This window comes from Saccopteryx leptura, chromosome 3 (genome assembly GCF_036850995.1).
Source record: "Saccopteryx leptura isolate mSacLep1 chromosome 3, mSacLep1_pri_phased_curated, whole genome shotgun sequence".
NCBI lineage: Eukaryota > Metazoa > Chordata > Mammalia > Chiroptera > Emballonuridae > Saccopteryx > Saccopteryx leptura.
Genome location: NC_089505.1, coordinates 363,603,172 through 363,628,294, shown reverse-complemented (window position 1 = coordinate 363,628,294; position 25,123 = coordinate 363,603,172). Strand labels below are relative to the sequence as shown.

The 25,123-nt window shown below is 47.8% G+C and overlaps 1 protein-coding gene across 22 annotated transcripts in view; it reads left to right on the top strand.

The window, feature by feature from the left end:
• The window catches only part of CYRIB (CYFIP related Rac1 interactor B), a 151,718-nt gene that overhangs the window by 40,949 nt on the left and 85,646 nt on the right, over window positions 1–25,123 (top strand). For 9 of the 22 annotated variants that reach the window (XM_066379523.1, XM_066379520.1, XM_066379516.1 and 6 more), the window contains exon 2: window positions 1,594–1,646. The exons of 2 other annotated variants lie outside the window; for them this stretch is intronic. Coding sequence is in view for 1 of the 20 variants with exons in the window: in XM_066379532.1 (XP_066235629.1) it covers window positions 23,044–23,197 (154 nt within the window). In the remaining 19 variants the exon portion in view is untranslated. Of the gene's footprint in view, window positions 1–1,095; window positions 1,495–1,593; window positions 1,647–23,043; window positions 23,198–23,233; window positions 23,342–25,123 lie in introns of those variants that run through there. 11 more of the 22 variants (XM_066379524.1, XM_066379518.1, XM_066379519.1 and 8 more) reach the window with 8 other exon arrangements.

Here is a 25,123-nt window from a genome sequence, read left to right as displayed (position 1 = left end):
CCCCTCCAGGGCGTCGCTCTGCCGCGACCAGAGCCACTTTAGTGCCTGGGGCAGAGGCCAAGGAGCCATCCCCAGCGCCCAGGCCATCTTTGCTCCAATGGAGCCTTGGCTGCAGGAGGGGAAGAGAGAGACAGAGAGGAAGGGGTGGGGGTGGAGAAGCAAATGGGCGCTTCTCCTATGTGCCCTGGCCGGGAATCGAACCCGGGTCCCCCACACGCCAGGCCGACGCTCTACCGCTGAGCCAACCGGCCAGGGCCAACTTTTCTCATTTCTAACCCTTCTGCCCAAGGCCCTAAAATTTTCCCCAAAGGAACATCTCTACCCCATTTTCAATTTTGTATATGTGGTTAAAGAATTAGAAGGAAAGAAAAAAAAATCTTTTATGTGACCGGAAGGTCTAGCAGGAGGAATCAGGAGAACTGTAACCATGTTTCTGAGCATCTGTGTATGTGCGTGTACACATACGTGCATGTGTGTACACATGTGTGCGTGGCATGTGTGCACACACCCATGGAGGGTGTGGAGCGTCTTGCACACACTTGAGGACACAGCTAGTGAAGTAGGGTTCTTAAATTAAATCCCCTTTTTCCCTCTGGTCGCCAGGCAGTTCCTTGATTATTATTTAAAAGGGAGTTGTAAACCACACACTTGTGCAACACAATGCAAAGAAAAACAATGCCTTGCCCGGGAAGGCAGCGGAGGTGGTTGACATGATCAGCCCGTTCTCAGGGACAGTCAGACAGGCCTGGCCCCAAACCCTTTGTGAATAAAATGAGGCAGGTTAAGTGGCTTCCGGTAGTTTCAGCACCCGATGAAAAGCAAAGAGAAAACACAAAGGCAGCTGACGATGTAATCAAAGCCCAGACCAGCCAGAGGCGTTCAGTTTCTCCTCCAGTGGGGTAGGAGAGGGCCTAGACACCGTGCCCTTGCTCCCGTCTTCCCACGAAGGGCTGGTGAATGGGTTCCCATGGTATGTTCGCTGTGGTGTTTAGTGAAAGCTCCCTTTGATTCATACCTTTTTTGTCAGAGTCCCTTTGTAAGATTTGAGTATCGTAAGGGGGTGTAATGCACGTGTTTATTTTCCCTTCTCTGCAGTGTAGAAACTTCAAACAGGAAGTGATTCTGGGATAGAGTGACGAACACCAGTTCAAAGTCAAGTTGAGCTGAGCGTTTTTGTTGGGACCAAGGCTTGCTGCTGTAGCCCCGGGTCCCAGCCTTCTTTATCTTAGGATTCTGACCCCACCTCTGTTCCTGGGACAACGCAGCCCAACAGACTGTCCCTCAGCCATAAGAGTTTGATTTGGGACTTTGCTCTCCACTTACTGTGCAGCCTTCAGCACGTTACGAACTTCTCTGAATCTTCGTTTCTCTACTTGTGATACAAAAGACTATTTTGAACATGAAATGAGAAAAATGTTTCTGATACATGCTCCGTGAACTCCAGTGGTCTGAAGCGTTGGAATTCGGAGTTGGTATTTCCCGGCTTCGTCTTTGGTATGGGAAAAATAATAATGGCTAGGATTCATTGGGGGCTGGTTGTGTGCTGAGGTCTGTTGTTACTTGTTTAATCCTTGCTGCAATTCTGTTTTGCAGGAGAGGAAACTGAGGCCTGGGCTTTGAGTAATTCGTCGAAGTTGACCAAGTTGGTAAGTAACAGAGCCTTATTCAACCATGGCTGTCTGGCTTCAGCCTTTCACTACGAAGGGAAATGAAAGTGGACGACCATATTAAGCCAGGACATAGATTTCTGTTTGATAGAGATGAGAACCGTCTGCCTCTGTGGAAATCAGAATCTACATGTGTTCTTTCATTCACTCCATGAATAGTTGAGAACCTACAAGGTTATCAGGTCAAATTATGAATTTAAATAAAAACTCTAACTTTGGGGGAAAGAAGACACTCTCAGCCTCCAGCCACCAGCCATTGTAATGGCTGCGGTCCGTTGACTCGCGGACCCTGTGCTGAGAGCTTTGTCTGAATTGTTTTGTTTAAGTTAAACGTCTCAACAGCTCTGGAAAGTTGAGGTTTAAAGAAGAGAAGTAACATGCCCAAGTTCACTCCACTGGTAAGTGGTTGGTTGTTAGGTTGCTGTGACAGAATACCGTGGACAAGGGCGGGCATATAAACAACAAATTTAATTCTCACAGTCCTAGGGGCTGACAAGGTGTTGGCAGATTTGGGGTTTGGCGAAGGCTCCCTTCCTCGTTCGTGGATGGCCATCTTTCAGCTAGAACCTCACGTGGCCGAGCGGTGAGGGAGCTCTCTGGGGTCTTTTATAAGAGCAGTCATTCTGTGCATCATGGTTCCACTCTGGGGACCTAATCACTGGGGCATTCTCTTTTCTGCCTCCTCTTTTCCTGGACTGCCTGGTCTCCTCATGACTCTCCTTTGGACTGACTGGCCTCCAGAGAGGTACAGCATGGAGAGAAATGGATGACAAATGGTATGCAGCCATCTCTCGGGCTTGCTTTCAACCTTCATTTTAATCGAGGAGTAACTTACATACCGTCACATGCACACGTCATATCACCCATCCGGCGGCACCACCCGGAGCAGAGGTCACAATGTTCCCATCACTCCGCCCAGTTCCTTCATGCCCCTTTGGGGTTGTCCTGCCTCCCTCCCCCCCAGCCAATCACTGTTTAGACTTAGGGAAGTCATATCTCTGTCATATCAAAGTTTCCTGCTTCTAACTCATCCAGATCCAAATATACTTGCTTGACAAAAACAAAACACAGCAGAGATAAGAATAACACTTTCAATAGCGTGGGTGATCCTGCCATTCTGCCCAACTGGCGTCTCTCTTGGCGTGCGTGTGAAAGAGAGACACAGACCTGCTGTTCCTTCTGTTGCTCTTTGTTCCTCTGGCTTTTTAGAATGTGAGCATCTTGCGCCATCGAGTGTGTTTCTCGTATTTATAGATTTTAATTATCACACAACATGTGCCCCAAAATCTACGCCAGCGATCTCGTCTGGTGCTCAACCTAAGAAACCAAACCCGATGCAGAAGGAAAACGGCTGTGATTGGATGGACATCAGGGGGCGTGGCCTGTCAGTCTCCGTGGCGAGACCTTATTATGGGATTTCCGAGGAGAGTTTTGATTCCTTTCAGTTTCAGTATTACAGGCTGACTTGAGTAGCTAACCCTCGAGTAAGATGCAGTTGTAATGTGGAAAGGGCCTAGGTGAGTAAATGGTGACTTGAAACATGGCGGTCACACAGGGGACTGTGCTGGTTTGTGTGAGTCCTTCCTGATAGGAACACAGAGTTGGATGAAACGTAAGGGTTATGTCCTAGGGGAGCTCATCAGAAGGGGGAAGTCCGTGAGTGTCAAAACCAAAGAGAGGGCTCTAAGCCAAATGGTTACCTATAAGCCATAGGGCCTGGGGTGTTGAGATTTTAATACCACAGTGAGTCTAGAAATGACAGCGAGGCCCAAGGTGGAGCCAAGTGCCTGGGAGCCTAAAACATTATACTCCTTCGTGCAAGGGGGCTGGAAGAAGGCCACTGCCTGGAGAAACAGGGAGGAAGCTTGCCTTGAGTGGGAAAACATCACCAGCAAGAAATTAAAAACCTGGAAAACCTGGGGCTGTACCAGATGTGATTGTCGAATCTATATTGTTGTCATTGAGGAGCTAAAAGACCCTTCAAGCTGAGAAATTAACATAAAACTGGCCTACTACCATGAGAACCCCTAGTGCAAATACAAAAATCACTCCATAGGGATATTTCAACAACTCAGGCCTAACAGGATTCCCACAGAAAGAACGACCTTCTCTGGAGATGAGTTTACAATTAAATAATGTGAAATATTCAGGAAATGAACTGTCTTGGGTTGAAAATGATAGAACATCTAAGATAGGGGTCCCCAAAGTTTTTACACAGGGGGCCAGTTCACTGTCCCTCAGACCATTTGGAGGGCCGGACTATAAAAAAAACTATGAACAAATCCCTATGCACACCGCACATATCTTATTTTAAAGTAAAAAAACAAAACGGGAACAAATACAATATTTAAAATAAAGAACAAGTAAATTTAAATCAACAAACTGACCAGTATTTCAATGGGAACTATGCTCCTCTCACTGACCACCAATGAGAGAGGTGCCCTTTCCGGAAGTGTGGCAGGGGCCAGATAAATGGCCTTGGGGTCGCAGTTTGGGGACCCCTGACCTAAGACTATAAAATAGTACATTTAAAATGATTAAAGACTAAAGATGATACAGAAATGTAAAGATAAAAAGATTTGAAAAGCAGCTACATTATTATGAAAAACAGTTATTGAAATTAAAACTGACAGATTAGACATAGCTGAGGAGATAATTAGTGAACTGGAAGACAGTGGTAACGGTTTACATTTGTTAAGTCCTTAGTACGTGCCAGACACTGTTCTGTGTACTTGCATTTAGTCCTCAGAACAAAATTATAAGGAAAGCATTATCATTATCCTTATCGTCCATATTTTATAGATGAGGAAACTAAAGTACAGTTGTTTAAGCCACATACCCAAGGTCACACAGCAGGGCTGGGATTTGACCCCAGGCTGTCTAGTGTAGCCTAGAGTCTGTGTTTATAATTCCTACACTATGGAAAATCATCAAGAATAAGCGATGAAGAGATGCAAATATGAAAGAATGGTACAGAGGCATAGAGGAGAGATGATATCAAAATGTAAAGAAAGAAGGTACTACTCAGGTCTAAACAAAGGGATAGGGGTGAGGCGGCGGTCAAAGACGATGATTAGAAGTCCCTTCAGATCCTCTCTAGTCCTACGTTCCAAGAATTCGTGACCATATCTAGGGTGGAAATTTCCGAACAAGAGTGGCAGAGTGTCAGTTTCCACTGCAGCATGCATTGATGTGCCGATGTGTGTGACAGAGGTCTCTGGGGGAGGGAGGGAGACCTGATTTTAGCATTTCTGCGGTATGAATACTTGCACCAGGACCACTTTCAGCCTGCCAACGTGATGTCGTGCAGACTTGGGAAGAGAGGTTCAGTCAGCCTCGTGCCCAGAGTGAGCGGGCGCCAGCACCCCACTGGTTCCGCCGTTCCTTCTCTTCTAAACTCTGAGCTCTGGATGGCGCGTCCGAGTGTGTGGAATTTTCAGGAAGTAGTGATGTCAGGTATGATATCACAGGGGTAGGAGGAGACAATGAACCCCCCACCCCCACTTTCTTCCCTTGTAGTTAAAAAAAAAAGTTGTATGTGTGACATCCTTAACGACATCATGAGCGACAGGGAAAAGGAGTGCAATGTCTTTGAAGGGAAGTTCAGCACTATCTGCCAACATTGCAAGTGCATGTGTCCTTTGACCCTGTAATTCCACTGTAAGGCCTTGATCTGATAAACCCCATCTGTCCTTTAATTACACATGTCTGTGCACATGTTCTGTTCATCGCAGCATTGTTTGCAATAGCCAGGCCAGCCAGGCCCTGCCAGCCGCTGAAATGTAGGCCAGTTGGGGATCGATTGACTGAAACACGGTATGTTCTTACAGTAGAATTCTGGACCACTGTTTAAAATAGTAGGTGATATGCTAAAAAGGAATGATCTTCGGGTTACATTTTTAAGTAAAAAAAAAAAGGGGGGGTTATATGCATAAAAGTGCTGTATTCTTATGTGTATTAAAACAGAGGGAGGTATAAATGCTTGCACACACACACAATCACACGTGCTTGATGACACATGGACTCTTGCTGGAAAGACACCAAGAAGGAAGGTGGTTGTTGGGATACTGTTTACCTCTTGGGGAAAGAAAGGATGTGAGTCTAAGATGGAAGAGAACCTATTATATAAGCTTTTGAATTTTTAAACATAAGCATATAGTATTTTTTTTTCTGTTAAAAGCAAACTAGTTAGCAAAAAACAAACAAACTGACCCTGGCCAGTTGGCTCAGTGGTAGAGTGTCAGCCTGGCATGTGAAAGTCCCTGGTTCGATTCCTGGTCAGAGCACACAGGAGAAGTGCCCATCTGCTTCACCACTCCCCTCCCTTTTCTTTCTTTCTCTCTCTCTCTCTTTTCCCCTCCCGCAGCCACGGCTTGATAGATTTGAGCACATTGGCCCCAGGAGCTAAGGATGGCTCCTTGGAGCCTCTGCCTCAGGTGCTAAAAATAGTTTCCTTGCGAGCATTGCCCCAAATGGGCAGAGCATTGGCACCAGATGGGGCTTGCCAGGTGGATCCTGGTTGAGGCTCATTTAGAAGTCTGACTCTATATCTCCCTTACTCTCACTTAAAACAAACAAACAAACAAACAATCCTTCACTTCAGGAGCTTTCTTTTTTTCTTTCTTAATTCAGTGAGAGGAGGGGAGGCAGAGACAGACTCCCGCGTGCACCCTAACGGGAGTCCACCCAGCGAGCCCACTAGGAGTGATGCTCTGCCCATCTGGGGCATTGCTTCATTGCTCAGCAATGGAGCTCTTCTTAGCACCTGAGGCAGAGGCCATGGAGCCATCCTCAGGCCCGAGGCCAGCTCGCTCCAATTGAGCCATGGCTGCAGGAGGGGAAGAGAGAGAGAGAGAAGCAAGAGGGGGGTGTGTGTGTGGAGAAACACATGGGCACTTGTCCTGTGTGCCCTGACCAGGAATCGAACCTGGGACATTCACATGCTGGACTGATGCTCTACCACTGAGCCACCAGCCAAGGTCTTGGGAGCTTTTGTCATGAAAGCCCCTCTTATTTTTCTAGGAGATTGGCAGGTCTCCATGGAGTTGCTAATCCTCAACATTTATTGAGCTTGAGGCTCTTCTGGTGTGATCCGGTCTATCCTCACACGCCCATCCACTGTAAGTTTCTCCATCGCTGGGCTTGGGCTGGGCCCCTGCAGGTGCCCAGTCAATGCATGAGAAATGATAATCTCATTTTCTGGAAAGGGGGAGGTCAGGTCTCTGTGCCAAGCACATGCTATGCCAGTAGAAAAAGTGGAACACAATCGCAATCTGAACAGTGTTTTAGAAACAGGGATCAGCCAGCTGCATTTTAGAAATTCAGGTGATTGGGAAGGCGTCTCGGGCCTCTCTACCTCCTGCCGCTCTTTCCTGGCCCCTCTCTTGAGACCAGAGGGAAGCGTTTTGTCGACATTAATTTTTCCAACTGTATGAATGTTTGCTCCGGAAAGTTGGAGCTGTGTTTTTGGACCAAATAAATTGCTCTTGTGTTTAGAAACAACAAAGGCAAGGAGACTTTGTCCTGCAGTGTCCTTCTTTTCTGACTTATTTTATCTTCATAACGGTCCTGATGAGTGTGCACCATCAAAGGTCTAGGAGACACTAGCTCTGTTCACTTGAAAAGACCGACCTTCAGGGCCTTTCTTAGCAAAATAAATGTTCCCAGAGGTGTTCTGAGTTTTGTTATTGTTTTCTGCAATCAGCTACATTTCTAACCCATCATGACATGTTTTAGGAAGCCAGAGGCTTTCTCTCTTCTCTCTTCCTTTTTTGTCATTTGGTAATAAATGCAATAAATAGGTCATTCATCTTGAAAAGATGTTATGATTTGACCCCATAATGCAATGTGCAAGGAAATGGGAATGAAAAGTGAAGTTCATAGAATCAAAGTCACAAAAACTGACCGAGTATGATATAAGAGTGACATCATCTATAACATTCTGATGAAACGTTTGTAAATCAGGGCCGTTCGACCATGGCAATCTACTGTCTCTCTGGATGCTATTTTGTGAGTTCGTTTAGAGAGTATCTTGAAGCACTTTGAGTATCACTGCTCCATGTGCAGTGGGGGATGCAGTGGTTTTAGCTTACCGAGAGATGAATGTGTATCAACAGTGTTATCTTGACTCCCCCAAACAGTAATTCTATCTTCCTCGCTTGGATGCCCGTACAGAGTGGGTTTAAATACTATTCTTATGTGAGCCCTTTCCGGACTCCTCTTCGCTGTGCCACTATTGTGCTGTACAGAATTTAATGAAAACAATTGTCTTACTGGCTTTAAATAATTGTAGTTGTTCATAGCTATCTCCACATCAGACTGAACACCAGGAAAGATGGACTTCATTTGTGCATGGCTGGCTTGTGGCATATGTCACAGAATTTCAAATTTCATTACTCAGGATTTTATTGGTCCCCAAACAGAACCCCAACTCAAACTGGTTTCTCCTGAAAGGGGGTTTGTTGGTTTATGTCGTTGGAAAGTCCAGGGATGGAATTTAGGGCTTGGATGGCGTTGCTGAGGCTTACATAGTTTTCTCCATCTCTCAGCACAGCCTACCGTTTCTCTTTGGATTGTGGTGGCAAGATGGCTGTCAGCAATTCTAGCAGAAGGGAAAAAAAGACCAATTTTCCAACGGTTTAACCAAAGTCTCAGATTTTTGAGTCTCAGTGTCTCTGATCGCTCTTCTCTGGGTAACATGTCCATTGCTGAACCAATCCCTATGGCCAGGCAAATACAATGCTCTGATTGGCCATTCTGCATTCAATGTCTGCCCCCTGAAGAAGCTGGCGTAAGGTCTGTACTTCCCAGAGCTCATGGATTGAGGATGAGAGAAGGCTGTTCCGGAGGACCATTTGTATATATGGGAGCAGGGGATAGGTAAAAGCCAGGATGTTCAATACAGTAAGGTTTTAATCAGCATGTGCTTGATGAATGAATTAACCTCTGAATGAGCAAAGGGGAGCGCGCTGCTGATTCTGTGAGCTGGTTACACAATACCCTGAGTGGGGTTCTAACAGATGGAGCCTTTGCAGAGAGGACAGATAAGAGAGAGCCTTGAAATCAAGTCATATAAGGATGGCGTTGACTTCGCTGAAATATTTAATAAGAAATAAGAGACACAGGAGAGACACAAGAGCTGTTTCCAAGTGTCTGAAGGTCATTCAGAGAGATGGAATATTGGCCGGGTCCCTACTTACATCGTAGGTGCTGGAGTAGACACTTGAACTGATAACCCACACTTGTATTTTTATATTACTAAGCAACCAATATATGTTCATTCTAGAAAATTTAAAAAATGCACAAAAGGAAGAAAAACAAAACTCCTTTCATAATCTTATCTCCTGGGGCTAATTGATATTAATATTTTGGTATATATCCTTTTCATCTCTTTTCCCTATTTATAGCTGCATTAAAAAATTTCTCACTTAATCTTGACAGTTGCGGTTGTCAGAGAAAGAAATGGTGTCTCCGAGATTTTAAGAAGTTGCCTGAGGCTCCAGGCCTGGGCACTGAATTTCTAGCGCCAGAACTCAGTCCACATCTAATTAGCCTCAGAAACCCTCTCTCATTTCTGGGTCTTTCATTTACCTGCAGTCTGTGTGCGAATAGGGTTTTACTACTACCCATTGTTGGTTCACTCTCTCATCTTTTTTTTTTTTTTACAGGGACAGAGAGAGAGTCAGAGAGAGGGATAGGTAGGGACAGACAGACAGGAATGGAGAGAGATGAGAAGCATCAATCATCAGTTTTTCCTTGCGACACCTTCGTTCATTGATTGCTTTCTCATATGTGCCTTGACCGTGGGCCTTCAGCAGACTGAGTAACCCCTTGCTCGAGCCAGTGACCTTGGGTCTAAGCTGGTGAGCTTCTTTTTTTTTTTTTTTTTTTTTGCTCAAGCCAGAGGAGCCCACGCTCAAGCTGGCGACCTCGGGGTCTCAAACCTGGGTCCTCCGCATCCCAGTCCGACGCTCTATCCACTGCACCACCGCCTGGTCAGGCCACTCTCTCATCTTCATCCGTGTGCTCAGGAAGTATTTTCCTGGGTGCTTTCTGGGTGCTGGGGGTTGACTAGTGAATGCGGCATGGTCCCTGCCCTCCTGGAGCTGAGCGTCTAGCTGAGTTCTGCATCACTCATCAATGGTTAAGCCCAAAGCCTCAAGGGATGTGCAGATCTGTGATGCTGGCAGTTGCCCGGGAGAGGTCCCACACCTCTTTCAGGAAGCAGCCAGTGAAGCAAAGAGAAAGCACCATCGCCAGAAATCTGGGTTCCCAAGTCTTATGTCTGCCCTCTGCCCAGAGTCCTCTCCTGAAGGGCACGCGTGAGTGTCAGGTCATGGATGCTCCGGGCCTGTGTTCTCCGTGTCCTCACCCTCCCGAGACTCTGCTGGGTGATTGTCCTCTCCTAAAGGGCACGCGTGTGTGTCAGGTCATGGGTGCTCCGGGCCTGTGTTCTCGGTCCTCACCCTCCCGAGGCTCTCCGCTGGGTGATCAGGGATGTGGCCCAACACGGGTATATGTGATGACCCTATTTTTGAAACTCAGATCAAAATCCATGGTGTAAAGCAGGGTTAGCCAAACAGAAGGAGGGAAACACATACTGGAATGGGACCTACCCCAGCTGCTTTCCTGCGGCTCCCTTGCCTAGGGGGGTAGGTAGTATCTGGCCTCCTTTTTCAGGGGCGGGAGCTGCGGCTCCTTTGGAGCGGTGCCTTGCGTTCAGATCTATCTGCCGGCTGCAGATCCTACCAGCTTCCAATTCATGCTCCTCTGACCCAGACACGTCTGGGGGGTGGGGCTCCCAAAGGTTTTAGAATGCCAGGTGATTTGGCAGCTTTCATTCCATCTACTTATTTAAAAAGTATTTAATGAGTGCCTTTGTCCGGGATACTTTTAGTCCCTGGGAGACTGGGTGACCACGACTGAGGAGGGCTCCTGCTCCGAGGGAACTTGAAGTCTGAGTTAAATGGTTACATGAGCAATAATGTTTCTGTGCAATCCTTTGCTCCGTGTTTCATTCAGCTACACAGGAGGATGTTTCAGCTAGGATGCTTGAGTTGCAAGGGACAGAAAACCCAGTTCAAGTTGGATAATTGATAGAAGCACTTGAGTGGTTCACATACAGGAAAGTGGAAAGTAAGGTGGGTTTCAGGCACGCTTCAATCACGGCTCCAGTTTCATTTCTTTGTGATCCTCTGGGCTCTGCACTTCTTTGTCTATTGGCTTTCTTCTCAGGTTGACTGCCTTCATGGCAGGGAAGTGGCCGCTGTTCAATGCCAGGAGACACCACATAGAATACACATGCTCCAAGAAGTGTAGCAGAGAGCTGTTCACTGTGGTGGTCTGGCTGCAGGTAGCTCCTAGATCATGTGCTTGTTCACTTGAGAGGAAAGAATTATTGTCTCTGAGATTCCCTGTGATTGAATCATATTGGGACACACCGCTACCTCTCAACCAATCATGGTGGCAGAGGAAATGGGATAACACTGATTGGTTTAGACCATGCAGGACCCGCCCCTGGAATTGGAGACAAGGTCTGAATGACTGAAGGATGCTCCTTGGTGGGAGAGGAATGTAATCTCTAAGGGGGCGGTCTGTAGGATCTGAATGTAGAAAGATGCGTAGACATTGATCTTCTCTTAAAAAGCTCACGTTCTAGTGAGCTTCCTGAGATTTTGGCAATGATCAGAGGAGGGCACGTACATTTATTGAATGCTATGCACTTTATATACATTTCCTCATTTCTTATAACATCCCTCTTTAGCAAATAAGCATTTCCATCACAGACTAGGAGACAAGCACAGAGAGGTTAAGTAGCTTGCAGGCAGTCACACACCTTGGGAGAGTGAAGTGTCCTGAGGCTGTGGATCTCACACCCTTTCTTCTCCTGTTGATGATGGTGGTAGAGGAAATAGCCCAGAGACCCTACAGGAGGTTCGCCTAATGACTACGCTACAATAAGCAGGGCCTTGGGAGTAATTACTGCTCTTCATTTCAAGCTTTTACTAGAGACATCCTGCTTGCTTCTTTATTATTATTTTTTTAAACTAATTCTAGATGAGAGAAAAACTCCTCTCCCAGGTCTGGATAAGCAACAGATAATTGAATGAGCTTCGGAGAAAAGCAGAACCATTGTCATTCAATGCATCAGAAAAGATGGTTGCATTCAGATAATTTTACAAAAATGATTTCTCTCTCCTTTTGACTTTGCTGCCTGAGGCTGCCATTCGTTTTTGAAATAACAGAGTGACTATTATGTAATCCTGTACAATGCTTCTTCCCCTTGGGCTCAAGTTAACTCACATGTTCAAAATACAGAATACATTTTTAGGGGGGTGAAGAGTTTATGGAAAACCAGTAGGGTGCCTAGTTTAAACGGCCCAAACAAGGGCAAGCAAGCTGGATTGTCTGGTTTTCTCCAGACCCTGCAGAGAGATAATCTTCAACAGGCGAGGAGATGATTTGCCGAAAATCATTTCTGTGCTGGTGGGAACCTGTCTGAGGTCATAGGGCTCCCTGTGCCCGCCGTGCCTTGCACTGTGCTCCCAGGTGAAAGAACACTCGTTGGTTCATTGTTCTTCTGGCCTCGCTCATTTCCACCCTGGCAGACGTCACTTCATCTCGGGACAAAGGAACAAAAATGGGGACATCAAAACGGTGGTTGATGACGAGTTGACGTGTAAGGTTTTCCACTTAGATGCTGTGCTTTTTAAAGTCTTGTGTTGCTTTTTCATTTTCGTTTTGTTTTTTGCGGTTATTACTGATGAAAATGACTTTACCTATCCCAATTTCTATTATGTTGAGTTTTGGGGTTCTGGGAACAGAGAGTTGAACAAAGCATAGTCTTGTTTCTTTCTATTTTTTTTTTTTTTTTGTATTTTTCTGAAATTGGAAACGGGGAGGCAGTCAGACAGACTCCTGCACATGCCCGACCGGGATCCACCCGGCATGCCCACCAGGGGGTGATGCTTTGCCCATCTGGGGCGTTGCTCTGTTGCAACCAGAGCTATTCTAGCTCCTGAGGCAGAGGCCATGGAGCTATCCTCAGTGCCTGGGCCAACTTTGCTCCAATGGAGCTTTGGCTGCAGGAGAGGAAGAGAGAGACAGAGAGGAAGGAGAGGGGAGGGGTGGAGAAGCAGATGGGTGCTTCTCCTGTGTGCCCTAGCCGGGAATCGAACCCGGGACTCCCGCATGCCAGGCCGACGTTCCACCACTGAGCCAACCTGCCAGGGTCTGTTTCTTTCTTTTTTTAATTTTTTTATTTATTGATTGATTTTAGCCTTCAGTCTATCCGCACCAGTTTTTGGTACTAACTTACACTGGTCCAGGCAAACCTGTTAAACCGCCCCTGGGAAAAGGTGTGAAGAGAAAGACAAGCCCGAGGGTAGAATGCATGGGCTTCAGTGTCAGGGAAGGACCAGAAAAACCAGGTGGCTAGCTCACCTTGTTGACCCTAAAGGGTGACAACAGTGTTTGTTATTAGGTCTGAGATTTAGGGGTTCTTTCTCACCACAGCATAACCCAACTCACCCTGAGTGGTGTGACCACCACTGTCATAGAGGCGGTGGATTCACGGAACCCGGGACCAGGCCAGCTTGTGTGTATATGTGTGTGAGCGTGTTTGCATCAACCATGTATACGTATAGACGTGAACCTTGCTGCCTCAGTGGCAGTGGCTCTCAAACTTGGCTTCACGTTAAAATCACCAGGGGAGCTTTTAAAATTCCCAGCCAGAGCTGCATACAAGGCGCCGTAATTCACCAACTTTGGGGATGAGACCCAAACGCTAGTAGTTTTTAAGCTCTCCAGGGGATTCCATTGTGCAGACAAGTTCAGGAACCTCTGACCTATTATAAATGTCATCATTATTATTTGAAGAGACGTAAGGATAACTGTAATGACATCGGTGCTAGCCAGCATTATCACTTAGCGACCGACGGCTGCCTCTGTGGCAGGCAGCATCCTGGGTGTTCCCGAACATTCTAACAGCCGTCTGCACTGCAGCCCTGCAAGGCCGCTCTCCAGGTGTTTGGAGAAGGGAAAGAGGGGTCACGTCTTTTAACCTGCTGTCAGCTACAGAGTTGCTTAATCCAGACTGTCAGGTAAAGTCCAGAAAGACGGAGCTGCTGGGCTCGTGTTGCTGGCCCCAGAGTCACCACTGTGGACATCACTGGGGCTGAGATTTTGGGGTTGTTTCTTACCACAGCGTCGCCGGGCCCATCCTGATGGATGCTACCATCCTTTTAATAACCATAGTGGATCCAGGAGTCGATATGCAAAAGCACATTTTGCAAAGTTATAAATTGAGGGTGAGTTAATTTTGGCCTGTGGCTTGGAAAAAGAAATGATTGTGGAACAACCAGGCTATTAATCTTGGGTTGGTTGATCCATCCATCAAAGTCACTCTGTGTGTTTCAAGGAGTCAGGGTAAATCAATTAATAAAACATTACCTTGTGTCACTGTAGCACTTTTCTCAGCGGGTACACGGTGCTTTACAAACCTCATCATTGCTAGTCTTTTGGACACATCCTAGAAGGACTGTCAGGTGTGAGAAGGGCTGTGTTATCTTAAGGTAAAGACAGGAAACAGGTTGTGTTGAAATGCTTATCCATCGTCTATAGAGATGCCTGATTGGAGGGTTGGCAGCCGGGTTGGAGTTCGGCCCAACGTAGGAGGGTGTTGGGAAGATGTTTGGAGCAGACACATCAGCACCAGCATGGGCAAAGGTATACCAGCAGGAAATAGTGCTCATTGAATCTTTGTAATCAGTTTAATATTACTACCAGGAAGGAAATAATCCCTCACTCTCCTGGGTGATTGGGAAGACCCATGACACCTGCATTTCCATGATCATTGGGCGCACATCCCCTAACATATTTCTTTTTTTACTTTGGAAGAGATTTGTGTGTAATTTAGGGCCCAATAAGCATAGTGCTTTAATCGACCTTCTTTATCCTGAAAGATCACACCAAACACGATACTAAATGTTGCGCACTGCATACTAGGAGTTTTTTTGTTTGTTTGTTTTTGTTTTTTACAGGACTCAGTTGATGCCTCAGTGATTTGGACTAACCTTTCGAAAGTAACTCAGCAGTTCTCTGACAGCGTAGACAGGAGCCCCTGTGACCCGCACTCAGAACCCAGAGTCCGGGCCTGTGGGATTGTGCTTCTGCGAGCCCGCTCTGGGCCTCTTTCGGGCCCTTCGCTTTCCTACTCATAAAATGTAGGATTGAAGGTGAATTCCAAGGTTTCTTTCACGTCTAAAAGGACGTGATTCATTCAGAAACTCATTAACGCAAGTGGCCTGCTCAATAAAAATGCTACGTACATGCTGGAATGGACACTGTGGACATTTTCTCCAAGTCTGTGGGTTCCAACGAGACCAGCTTGAGCAAGGTAGCAGTCCCCTCTCTACCTTGCTCTGCGCATCAGAACTGAGCAGACTGTTCGCCTGAAACCTGTGTCCTAACATGAAATGTGCACCAGGCTTTAGAGAGGAAGCTAGCTAAACCAGTTAAGCTTCTTCTTAACTTGGACCATATTGGTTCTCTCCTGGAAAGGTTTTTTTTAAACCTTATGCAATCTCTTTTTTTCTATGGCCCCTAAACTCAAAACTCTTTCCATATACTCTCAGCTCATGTTTAACATTCTCATTGTTCTGTCTAGAGCTCTGTATTTCAACTATAGGGTCACACAGTTAATGACCTAAGTAAGCCTTTTGGAGGTTTTAAATCTCCCTTTCTTGACTGCTTATCTGACTCCGTGGTTCCAAGGCTGTGGCCACACTGGGGCTTGAGAGTAGGGTTAAGGCCTGAGGCTTGGGTTAACCCAGGCTGGACTGATGCCATCTCTTTGACCAGCTGCAACTGTTGGGTGCACGCCTTATGCCAGACATGGTGCCAGGCTCTGTGCTAGTCCTGGGATGTAGTGGGCTGTATCCAAAACAGCATGGTATTTGCCCTCACGGGACTCACAGTGTTCAAGGAAATACGGAAGTCACCCTTCAATCACAGTAATGTTATGTCCTTTAACCAGAAGCACAGGGTCCTGAGATCTCTCGCAGAAGGAGATCTGACCTTTTTGCTCAAAGTTCTCTCCTTCAGGTGAGGCCTGTGCCTGTGCACGCGGGCATCTCTCATTCCTGATGGATTGGTGCCTGCCCACCTTGATCCGCAGTGGGGTGGGCAGGTGGGCACAGATGGCAGGCAGGTGGGCACAGATGGCCTGCGCCCTCAACTACTGATGGACTGGGGTCTGCTCTTCCCGCCTGCGTCACCGAGTGGGTGTGGGAAGCCCTTCCCTTGGAGGGGTGTGAGTGTCACTGCTGAAAGTGCCAAGGGGTCGTCCTTGGGGTTACTGAACCGCACCGTGGGCTGGCTGGAAGCGCGGCTGTGGGAAGGGCAGCACATCCTGAGCGTGCCGCCTTGGACCTTTCTGCAGCCAGCTCCCCTCTAAACGGGGCAGCGGCTCTGCGAGCCCGCTCTGGACTGCAAGCTGCTACGACATAGGTAAACCCCATGGACCAGCCTGTCCCTCTTGGGAAGGACTTTGCCTCAGGACAGGGATTGGGAAGGAAAAGTGGAGGCATCAACAAGTCTTTTCCTCTTTTAACCATAAAAACCTTGGCAAGTGCCTGACCTGTGGTGGCGCAGTGGATAAAGCTTCGACCTGGAAATGCTGAGGTTGCCGGTTCGAAACCCTGGGCTTGCCTGGTCAAGGCACATATGGGAGTTGATGCTTCCAGCTCCTCCCCCCTTCTCTCTCTCTCTCTCTCTGTCTCTTCCTCTCCTCTCTAAAATGAATAAATAAAAAATTTAAAAAAAAAACCTTGGCAAGAAAACATTCTCTTTATTTTGGTTGCCTGTATCAGCTGCAGCTTCCCAAAATTGAACTCTCAGACATCGTCCTGGCTCCGTCATACGTCAGCTTTGCCGGTTGCAAACAGTTTTGCTTCTCTCTCTCTCCCTCTTTGGCTTTTCTTTTGGGACGCTAATAACTCCAGGTGGTGAATGGGCGGTGGGGACTACAGTTCTGTAGAAATACAACTCTAAAGCAATACAAACACCGAGGAAAAAAAGTGGGAAGCTTGTCAAGAGGGAAGTACTGTATTAAAACATTTTCCTGCTATTGACATTGAAGAAACCTCCCTGTGGCTTAGCACCAGGAGATCTGTTAAATGCTTGATGGTAAAACTGCCTAGCAAAGTAGAACGTAGACTTTAACAACGAGGTAGCCAAGTCCCTTTATTAAGGAGAGGTGATTAAGGTGGATGTGAGATGAAACGCAGCAGGTACAATTCAGCATGTGAACCAGAGACATCGCAAAAACCATTTGGTAGGAAATCCACGTGGCATGGGAAGTGGGATCAGGAGGGTTTATATTTTCTTCCTTTTGTTGATCTGTTTTTTTCAAAAATGTTTCTGTTATTGACATGTATTACCAGTATTCATAGAGTTGGGTGAAATGGTGTGGAGGAGCTGGGAAGCTCTCTTTTTTATGAAATCCTTCTACATAATTACTGAGAGTCTCCTAGGAGGTGGGTGGGCACAGTGACAGGTGTTGGAATGAACAAGATTGTATTGGGCTTTGCCTTCACAGAGCTGATATTTTAGAGAAAGGCTTTTTTTGGAAAATATTTTTTAAGCTAAAAAAAATAAAAATAATTACAGGTTGTGATAGTGCTGTGAAGAAAAAAAAAGCCAGTGACATGCTAGGGAATGACTGAAGGGAGGTAGGGGAGTGTGACATTAGGAAGGGGGAGGGGGAGGGAGGACTTCTTTCAGGAGGCAGCCCTTGAACCTGGAGGCTGAGAGAAGAAGGACCAGCCCGCGCAGCGTATGAGAGCCGGTCACACAGAGGGCGGGGCAAACACGAGCTGGCCACTGGGAGACATGTGTCATGTTTGGAAACGTGATGAAGGCTCCTAGGTAGATCTTGTGACTTTGGGGAAAAGCAGCTACCAGGACAACTTTATGGCTCCCAAGAGGTTGGTTCCTGTCTTGCTCACAGCAGGAGTGTGCTGAGTGTGAACTGTTGGCTCTTTGCTTTGGGTCTTTTTTTTTTTTTTTTATCTTTATTTTTTTTATTCATTTTAGAGAGGAGAGAGAGAGAGACAGAGAGGGAGAGAGGGAGTAGGTGAGGAGGAGCTGGAAGCATCAACTCCCATATGTGCCTTGACCAGGCAAGCCCAGGGCCCCGAACCGGTGACCTCAGTATTTCCAGGTTGGCGCTCTATCCACTGTGCCACCACAGGTCAGGCGCTTTGGGTCTTTTTTAATAGCAGCTCTAATTGCCACCCTTCAGGGCAGGATTCCCAGGCCTCCTCCTGTCCTTTTCTGCATGCAACTCACCCAGCTGGATGCTGGGGTCTTAGTCCTTCACCTTGAACCCCTGGTTATGGCAGAAATGTTTGGGAAGGTGCCTTTTCTCCTCACGGACTCAGTATTCATTCATTTCGTGAAGAGGAGGAGGGAAGCAACTGACAGAAGTCCCTAAATGTTAAATTGAGGACTAAGACTGGGTACAGAGGCAACCAGACTATACTCTAGTGCTTACACCTACTAACTGGTGTATCTGAGTTAACAGTGGCAGCAACTACTCAGTTTCCTCTAAGGTCAGTTGGGCAATCCAAGTCAACAACCATAACGGTGTTCAGAGCATTTGACCCAGTAATTTCAAGCCATGAAATTTATGCTGAGGTCATTGTTGTTGTTGTTTTTTAAATGAGGAGAAACCAAGGAAACAACAATGTCTATAAATAACAGCAGTAATATGGTCAATAATGGCAAAGGGCTTTGGGATTCTTCTTTTTTTTTTTTTTTTTTTAGGTGAGAGGAGGGGAGATAGGCCGACTCCCGCATGCACCCCAACCAGGATCCACTCAGCAACCCTGTCTAGGGCTGATGCTCAAGTACTGAGCTATTTTTAGTGTCTGTCACTGATATGCTCCATTGGAGCCATCCTCAGTGCCTGGGGCCATGCTGTAACCAATCAAGCCATTGGCTGCAGGAGGGGACGAAGGAGAGAAGGGAAAGAAGGAGCGGTGGAGAAGTAGATGGCTGCTTCTCTTGTGTGCCCTGACCGGGAATCAAACTTGGGATGTCTGTACACTGAGCTGACGCTCTATCCACAGAGTTAGCGGCCAGGGCCAGGCTTTGGGGTTTTGTACATATTTCCCTATACATTATTAATGAGGGCTTTGCTGCATTCCTGTGAATAGGTTCTTATGCCCAGATCACAGATGGAAAATGGAAAGTTGAGAGAGAACAAGGGCGTGGCCCTGGTTCACGCCGGCAGATTCAAACTCTGAACCCAAGCATGTGGATTTTCACCTGGTGGGTCTGCTCAGAAACTGAAAGGGAGCACAAGGAAGGTACCGAGACCGGAAATAATGATTGGACTTAACGTACGCTTAGTTCTGTCCCAAGTATTTTACAAGTCTTATCTATACTAATCCTGACAACGAATTCGTGGGGAAACTGAGGCTCTGAGAGGTTGAATAACTTGCGTGTGTTGTCAAACAGGTTTCAAACGCTGGCCAGGCTGAGTCCAGGGCTTTGAGGGGGTTTTAGCTCGTTTTCTGTGGCCCTCTGCTTCACAAGAATGCATTGCTGAGTGAGCGGAAAAGTGAACAAATGGGTCAGAGGGGTTAGGACTTGACAACTAGCTTCCGCTGAGAATTAGACATCAGGATCCCTGTGGGAGGTAGGTTCTTTTCCAGAGCTCTGCAGTTTCTACATGCAGTACAGTTGCCCAAGCCTCTCCCAAGGGTTGCTGATTCACTGGCCCTTGAAGCCACACTTTTCCACCACCCTTCACCTCTAGGCACTCTTTCCACGTTCAACTGCTTCGTTGCAGAAGGCCCAGAGCCGAGTAAGTTCAGGGTAAACCAGGCATGCAGGGTGTGGACCTTCAGCAACTGAAGGAAACGGAGCTATTTCAATATGATGAAATAGTCTGCAGCCGTTAAAATGATAAATGTGACTGCAGAAATGTGGAAAAGTATTGGGAAACAGCTGCACATATCTGCAGATGCCAGTGGAAGCAGTGTGCATATTCGTGGATGAAGGTTGGACGAGGAGGAATGAAGCTGCGTCAAGGTCTCGGGATTGGATGGTGACACCATCCAGTTAGTCTGCTGAGCCCGGAACCTTGGGGTCACGCCCCCCAGCTCCTGCTGCTGCTTCCCCCAGATTCAGCCAGTCACCAACTGCTGTAGATCTACACCTGTAGGTACCTTAATTCTGGTGCTCACTCCTCCTCTTCTCTGCCAGTCTCCTACACTGGGCTCTTGTGTTCTCTGACCTGGACCCCACAACTTCTTCACTGGTTGGCCAGCTTCCATTCTCTCTCCCACCGAAGTCCAAACTGGACACTGCGGTGGTCAGAATGGTCTTGATATAAAACCCGTCTGATTATGTTACCTTGCATAGGTTCTATTTTCTTATTGCCATCAGGAGGCAAGGTGAGACCCCTTAGCATGGTATAAGAGGAGGTCCTTTGCAATCTCACCACCTTGGTCTTACCCCCAGCATGTCATGAACTCCCCCTCCTCTGCTCTTGGGCCTTTTCATGTTAGTCCCCCCCCCCCCCCATCTCTTCAAGACCTCTTGATCCTCTGTGAAGTCTTCTTCACAGCTGTCCCAGGGAGAGCTGACTCCTTCACACACGCCTAAAGCCTAAATGACGGTGAATCATGCTGTGTTGTAATTGTGAGGTTTCCAGCTCTCCCTCTCACTGAAACCTGAGCCCCTCAGGGCAGGGACCAGTAGCTTCCTCTCCTTCATCCTAGCCCCTCAGCATGCTACTTAGGACATGGCAGAGGAGCACAGATGTTCATTGATTGAATAAATTAATGACCAAGTGAAACAACTGATACTTCATAAATGTTTCAAAGTTGATTTAGTAATAAGTAAACATTTCAAGGAAAACAGCACTTGAAGAAAGCATCAGGACCTTCTTCAGTGTACGAAAGCAGACGGAGTCGAGTTAGTATAAGTGGAGAAGCAGAGGAACTATGCAGTTGACAGATTGGGATTGAGTTCTGGATGTCTCATACTGAGCCTTGGTTTCCTCATTTATTAAATAGACCCATAACAGTACCATATAGGGTGATTGTGAAAAGCAAAAGAGGAAATGCAAGCCAAGGGCTTAGTACAGTGCCTGGCTCATTGTAAGGGTTCAAAAAGATGCCAGCAAGCCACAGTGATTAAATCATCACTGAGGGCCTAGTGGTCTTATGCAAACATTCTTTTTTGCATCTTTCTGCTTGTTTTTCAACATATAACTTGGAAAGCTTTGACCTCAGCTGAAATATGATTACATTAACATGAAACAGTGAAGAAAGGATCGAGGAAGAGGAAATTCAGCACTTCTCTTAGGGTCTTGTTTTCTATCCCTCTTTCAGGACATCTGACATGAGGTAGTGGTAGAACTTACTCAGGGGCTCTTGCACAGGCCAAGAATGGGTGTAGGGCTGATAAGGAGAAAGGTGCCTCTGAAAGGGACTCCTCATAGCACTCATTCTATATTACCGTTATTACTCATCAATGGGCTGTTTTCTCTGCTGGACTGTAAGTTCCCCCAGAGACAAGCATCATGTCTATATTACTCTCCAGAGGTGAAACTAGCACCAGTGAATGAAAGTTGTTGGGCATCTGATGTCTTTTCAGTGTAAAAGAAGAGGTCCCTCACAATTACAGGAGGCTGACAATTGCAGTAAGCTCCCCATAATTTTACACATCTGAGCTCAACTGGGTATTGGAAGAGATTTCTTTTGGTGGGAGATTGGGTTAGAGGTGTGTGGTTACTCAGAGCTCGTGGGATGGCCAGGTGTGTGAACTCTTTCTCTGGTTCTAATTGAGGACACTGGGTCTGTATGGACTAGGGTTTTTAAGAGTTTCAGTACGTCAGACAAATGGACCAAAGTTCTTGGTTTGTGAAGATGGTTCTATCAGCATCAATATTTGCAATATAAATAGCTCTCTCAGTTTAATTGAAATTGATGAAGATTATAATATAGTATAGAAACTCTAAATCATCCTAAAATATGATATCTAAAATATTAGGGTAAAATTCTGAGACCTAGGACTCTTGACCTTAATGTGTGCCTTGAAAAAGCAACCTAATGTCTCCATGACTCTTAACACATTTCTGTGTAAGATGGCATGTATCATTTGGTCTCCATGTAATTCAGGAGGAAGACAAAAGGCTAAATAATAAATAAGATAAAGGCTGCCCTTTTGTATTTGGGTCAAGGAGTAATTTTCTTGGCCACATATGGTAAGGCCCAGATAGTTCCTGGGACCCTATCTGATTGGATCAAGGGTTCATAACCACGATTTCGTTGATAGACTTCCTGGATCCATAAATCCCCTGAAATTGTATGCAACTTTGCATGCAGATATGCATTTTCCTAGGGAGAAAAGACCATACTTATACAGGATTTTCAGTAGTGTCCTTGACCCCAAAATGTTCAGAACCATTTATCTCCAGAGTAATGATGTATATTCAGAAGTCAAACTGAAAATACCCCCAGGAGAGGTAATATTATAATCATTTACACTTTAGTGTTAACGAAAAAACCTGAGTGTTTCATAACTTCATTAGGATGAGCGAGGTGAATGGGATGCTCTGGTTTTATATGTAAAGAGGGAGCATGTATGTTTGAAGAGTGAAAGGGAAACTAGGGGAAAATGAAGAGGCTGTGCCCCCTGCCACAGCCAAGTTCTATCCATCAGGCATTTTTGCACACAGCAGACTCCAGAGCAGTCTCATTTGTCTGAAAGTGCTCTGCGTGGCATGGTACAAGTCTCAAGTGGCGCCTGATTTCTGTTCTCAGACTGATCATTTAACACCTCCCTAGGGTGTCTCCACGATACCATCGCAGGCGATAACGGTGCACCTCTCCGTTCTGGGGAGCCTGCCAAGCTCGTCCGCCCTGTCTGAGATTGTGAACGTGGCTAAGGACCTGCCCCCCCACCCTGCCCTTAAAGCCTTGGGGGTGGGATTTGGGAGGGTGGGCTGTGGCAACTTCGCTGGGTTCAACACAAAGAGTCCTGGTCTGCGAGTCTCGAGTTCCAGTTCCTGCCATTTCTGAGCTCGCTGACCTGACGCAGGTCACCGCTAACTCTGAACCTCAGTTTTCCAACCGTGCAACGAGAAGGATGGAAGACTTAGACCCACCCAGATGCCATCTCGGTCAGAAGGTGCTGCTCCTTTAAGGGGGGCGGGGGCGCGGAGGAGGTAGCCGCGCCCCCTTCCTCTGCTCCCCGCGCCCGTCGGACCACCTGTCTCCTGCCTCGCCCCGCCCACTCCGGAGGGGCGGGGGAGCAGGGGGCGGGGAAGGGTTTACCTTACGGGGCGGGCTCGCGGCGCATGCGCATGGCCGGACAGGTCCGTGGCGCCCTCACTTCCTGGCATTCCCCCTTCCCCCTCCTCGCCGTTACCCTGTACATCCGGGTCACTTGCCCTCCCCATTCGGAGCCGCCGTCGCTGCCGCCGCCTGGCTCGTCGCGGCTCCGCCACAGGGGCAGGTGCGGAGGGGCTCCCGGTCCGGCCGCCGCCGCTGCCCCGCTCCGGGCCCGGGGCTCCCCCTAGCGCCGCCGAGGGGCCGCCGCCGCGGCTCGAGGAGAGCGGAGGAGCGGGGCTGAGAGCCTGGAGGCTCGAGCGCAGGGTGAGTGGTTTCTCTGGACCATTTCCCCCGCTTCCCTCGGACCCCTCGCTCGCCTGCGCCCCGACCCCATCTTGGCGGAGAGGCGGGCGCGGCGGCGCGGGGTCCCCCGTCGCGCGCAGGGTGGGCCCGCCCGGGAGCCCACCCCGGCGCTGCGGCTGCACCTCCGCGGACGCCCCCGCGCGCCGGGGCCCCCCGCGCTCATTCATTCGGATCGCCCCTTCTTCCGCCGCTTCCGGGCGCACCTCCGCGCGCGCGCCCGGCGCCCCTCCCGCCCCGGTCCTGCCGCCGCCCGGGGCGTGTGGCTGCCCGGCTCTCCCCGCCCGCGGCGGCGTCCGCCCCCCACTCCCTCGCCCACCGCGCTTCCCTCGGCGCGGCCGCCTTTCCCCTCTCTCTCCCTCCCTCTCTCCCTGCGCTGGTCCCCAGATCCACACCCCCTTCTCCCTCGGGCTGCGCCACGCCTCGTCCCGGCACCCGGCCACCTGGTCACCGCGGTAAAGTTGATGTCCTTATTGGCCACCCCCCTCCTCCACCTGTGCGACTGGACCTCCCAACTTACATACATACAGCTTTGACCTTTGATTTCCCGGCATTTAAAGTCCAGATTCTCAGTCCCAGGGTGTGGTCTTAGCGTGTTTCCAAAACACACAGTTTCTACTATAATTACCCAAATCTGTGACTGTCAAACTGTAGTGAAAGTGGCAGTTGCCGTGTGTGTGTGTGTGTGTGTGTGTGTGTGTGTGTGTGTGTGTGTGTTTTTGTTGTGGGCTATTCTGGGCCTTATCAAATATCTTCTCCCTCCCCCCCACTCCACCCCGGAGGAGTATCTATGATGGATTAATTTTCTCTGAATGTAAAATTTGGCAGAAGGCTGTTACTTTCCCTGCTACTCCTCCACATTCCTACTCGCTTGGTTCCCTGACTGGTTTGCAACATTACCTGTTAATACTGTTCGCTGGGGAGACTTTTTTTCATCTGTCAACAGCAGTTACTGAGGGCGCCCTGGCGTGTGGAAAACGGATGAAATGCCTGAATTCCTGCAGTACCAGAGTGCCATTCCGGATAAGACAGATTTTTGGAATTTATTTACACTCTTTCTCCCCCTCTGTAAATTTACTGATTTTGCTATCTTTTTATTCCGTAATCTTATGTGGAAAGTGAATGTCAGTCAATTATATGTTTTTACAGGCTTGCAGCTTGGCAGCCTGACATTCCTGAGGAGTGTTGTAAATTTCAGTTACTTGAGTGTTTGGGGACTTAATTGCAAATCACTTTAGATTAATGTACCTCAAGAAAATTATACTGATCCTTTTTAATTCTTTAATTGTATTTAATAATAGACACAGAAACTTTGTGTCTAGCACAACTTGATAATTGGGGTGTATTTGATAGCCCATCTGCAAAGTGTTGCAGTTAACTAAAACTACCTAGTGGACATTCATTAAATGAGATAGTAGTACTGTTTTTGTTTGTTTGATTTTTTTTTTTTTTTTTTTTTTTCCTGAAGCTGGAATCGGGGAGAGACAGTCAGACAGACGCCCGCATGAGCCCGACCGGGATCCACCCGGCATGCCCACCAGGGGCAACGCTCTGCCCACCAGGGGCAACGCTCTGCCCACCAGGGGGCGATGCTCTGCTCCTCCGGGGCGTCGCTCTGCCGCGACTAGAGCCACTCTAGCGCCTGGGACAGAGGCCAAGGAGCCATCCCCAGCGCCCGGGCCATCTTTGCTCCAATGGAGTCTTGGCTGCGGGAGGGGAAGAGAGAGACAGAGAGGAAGGAGGGGG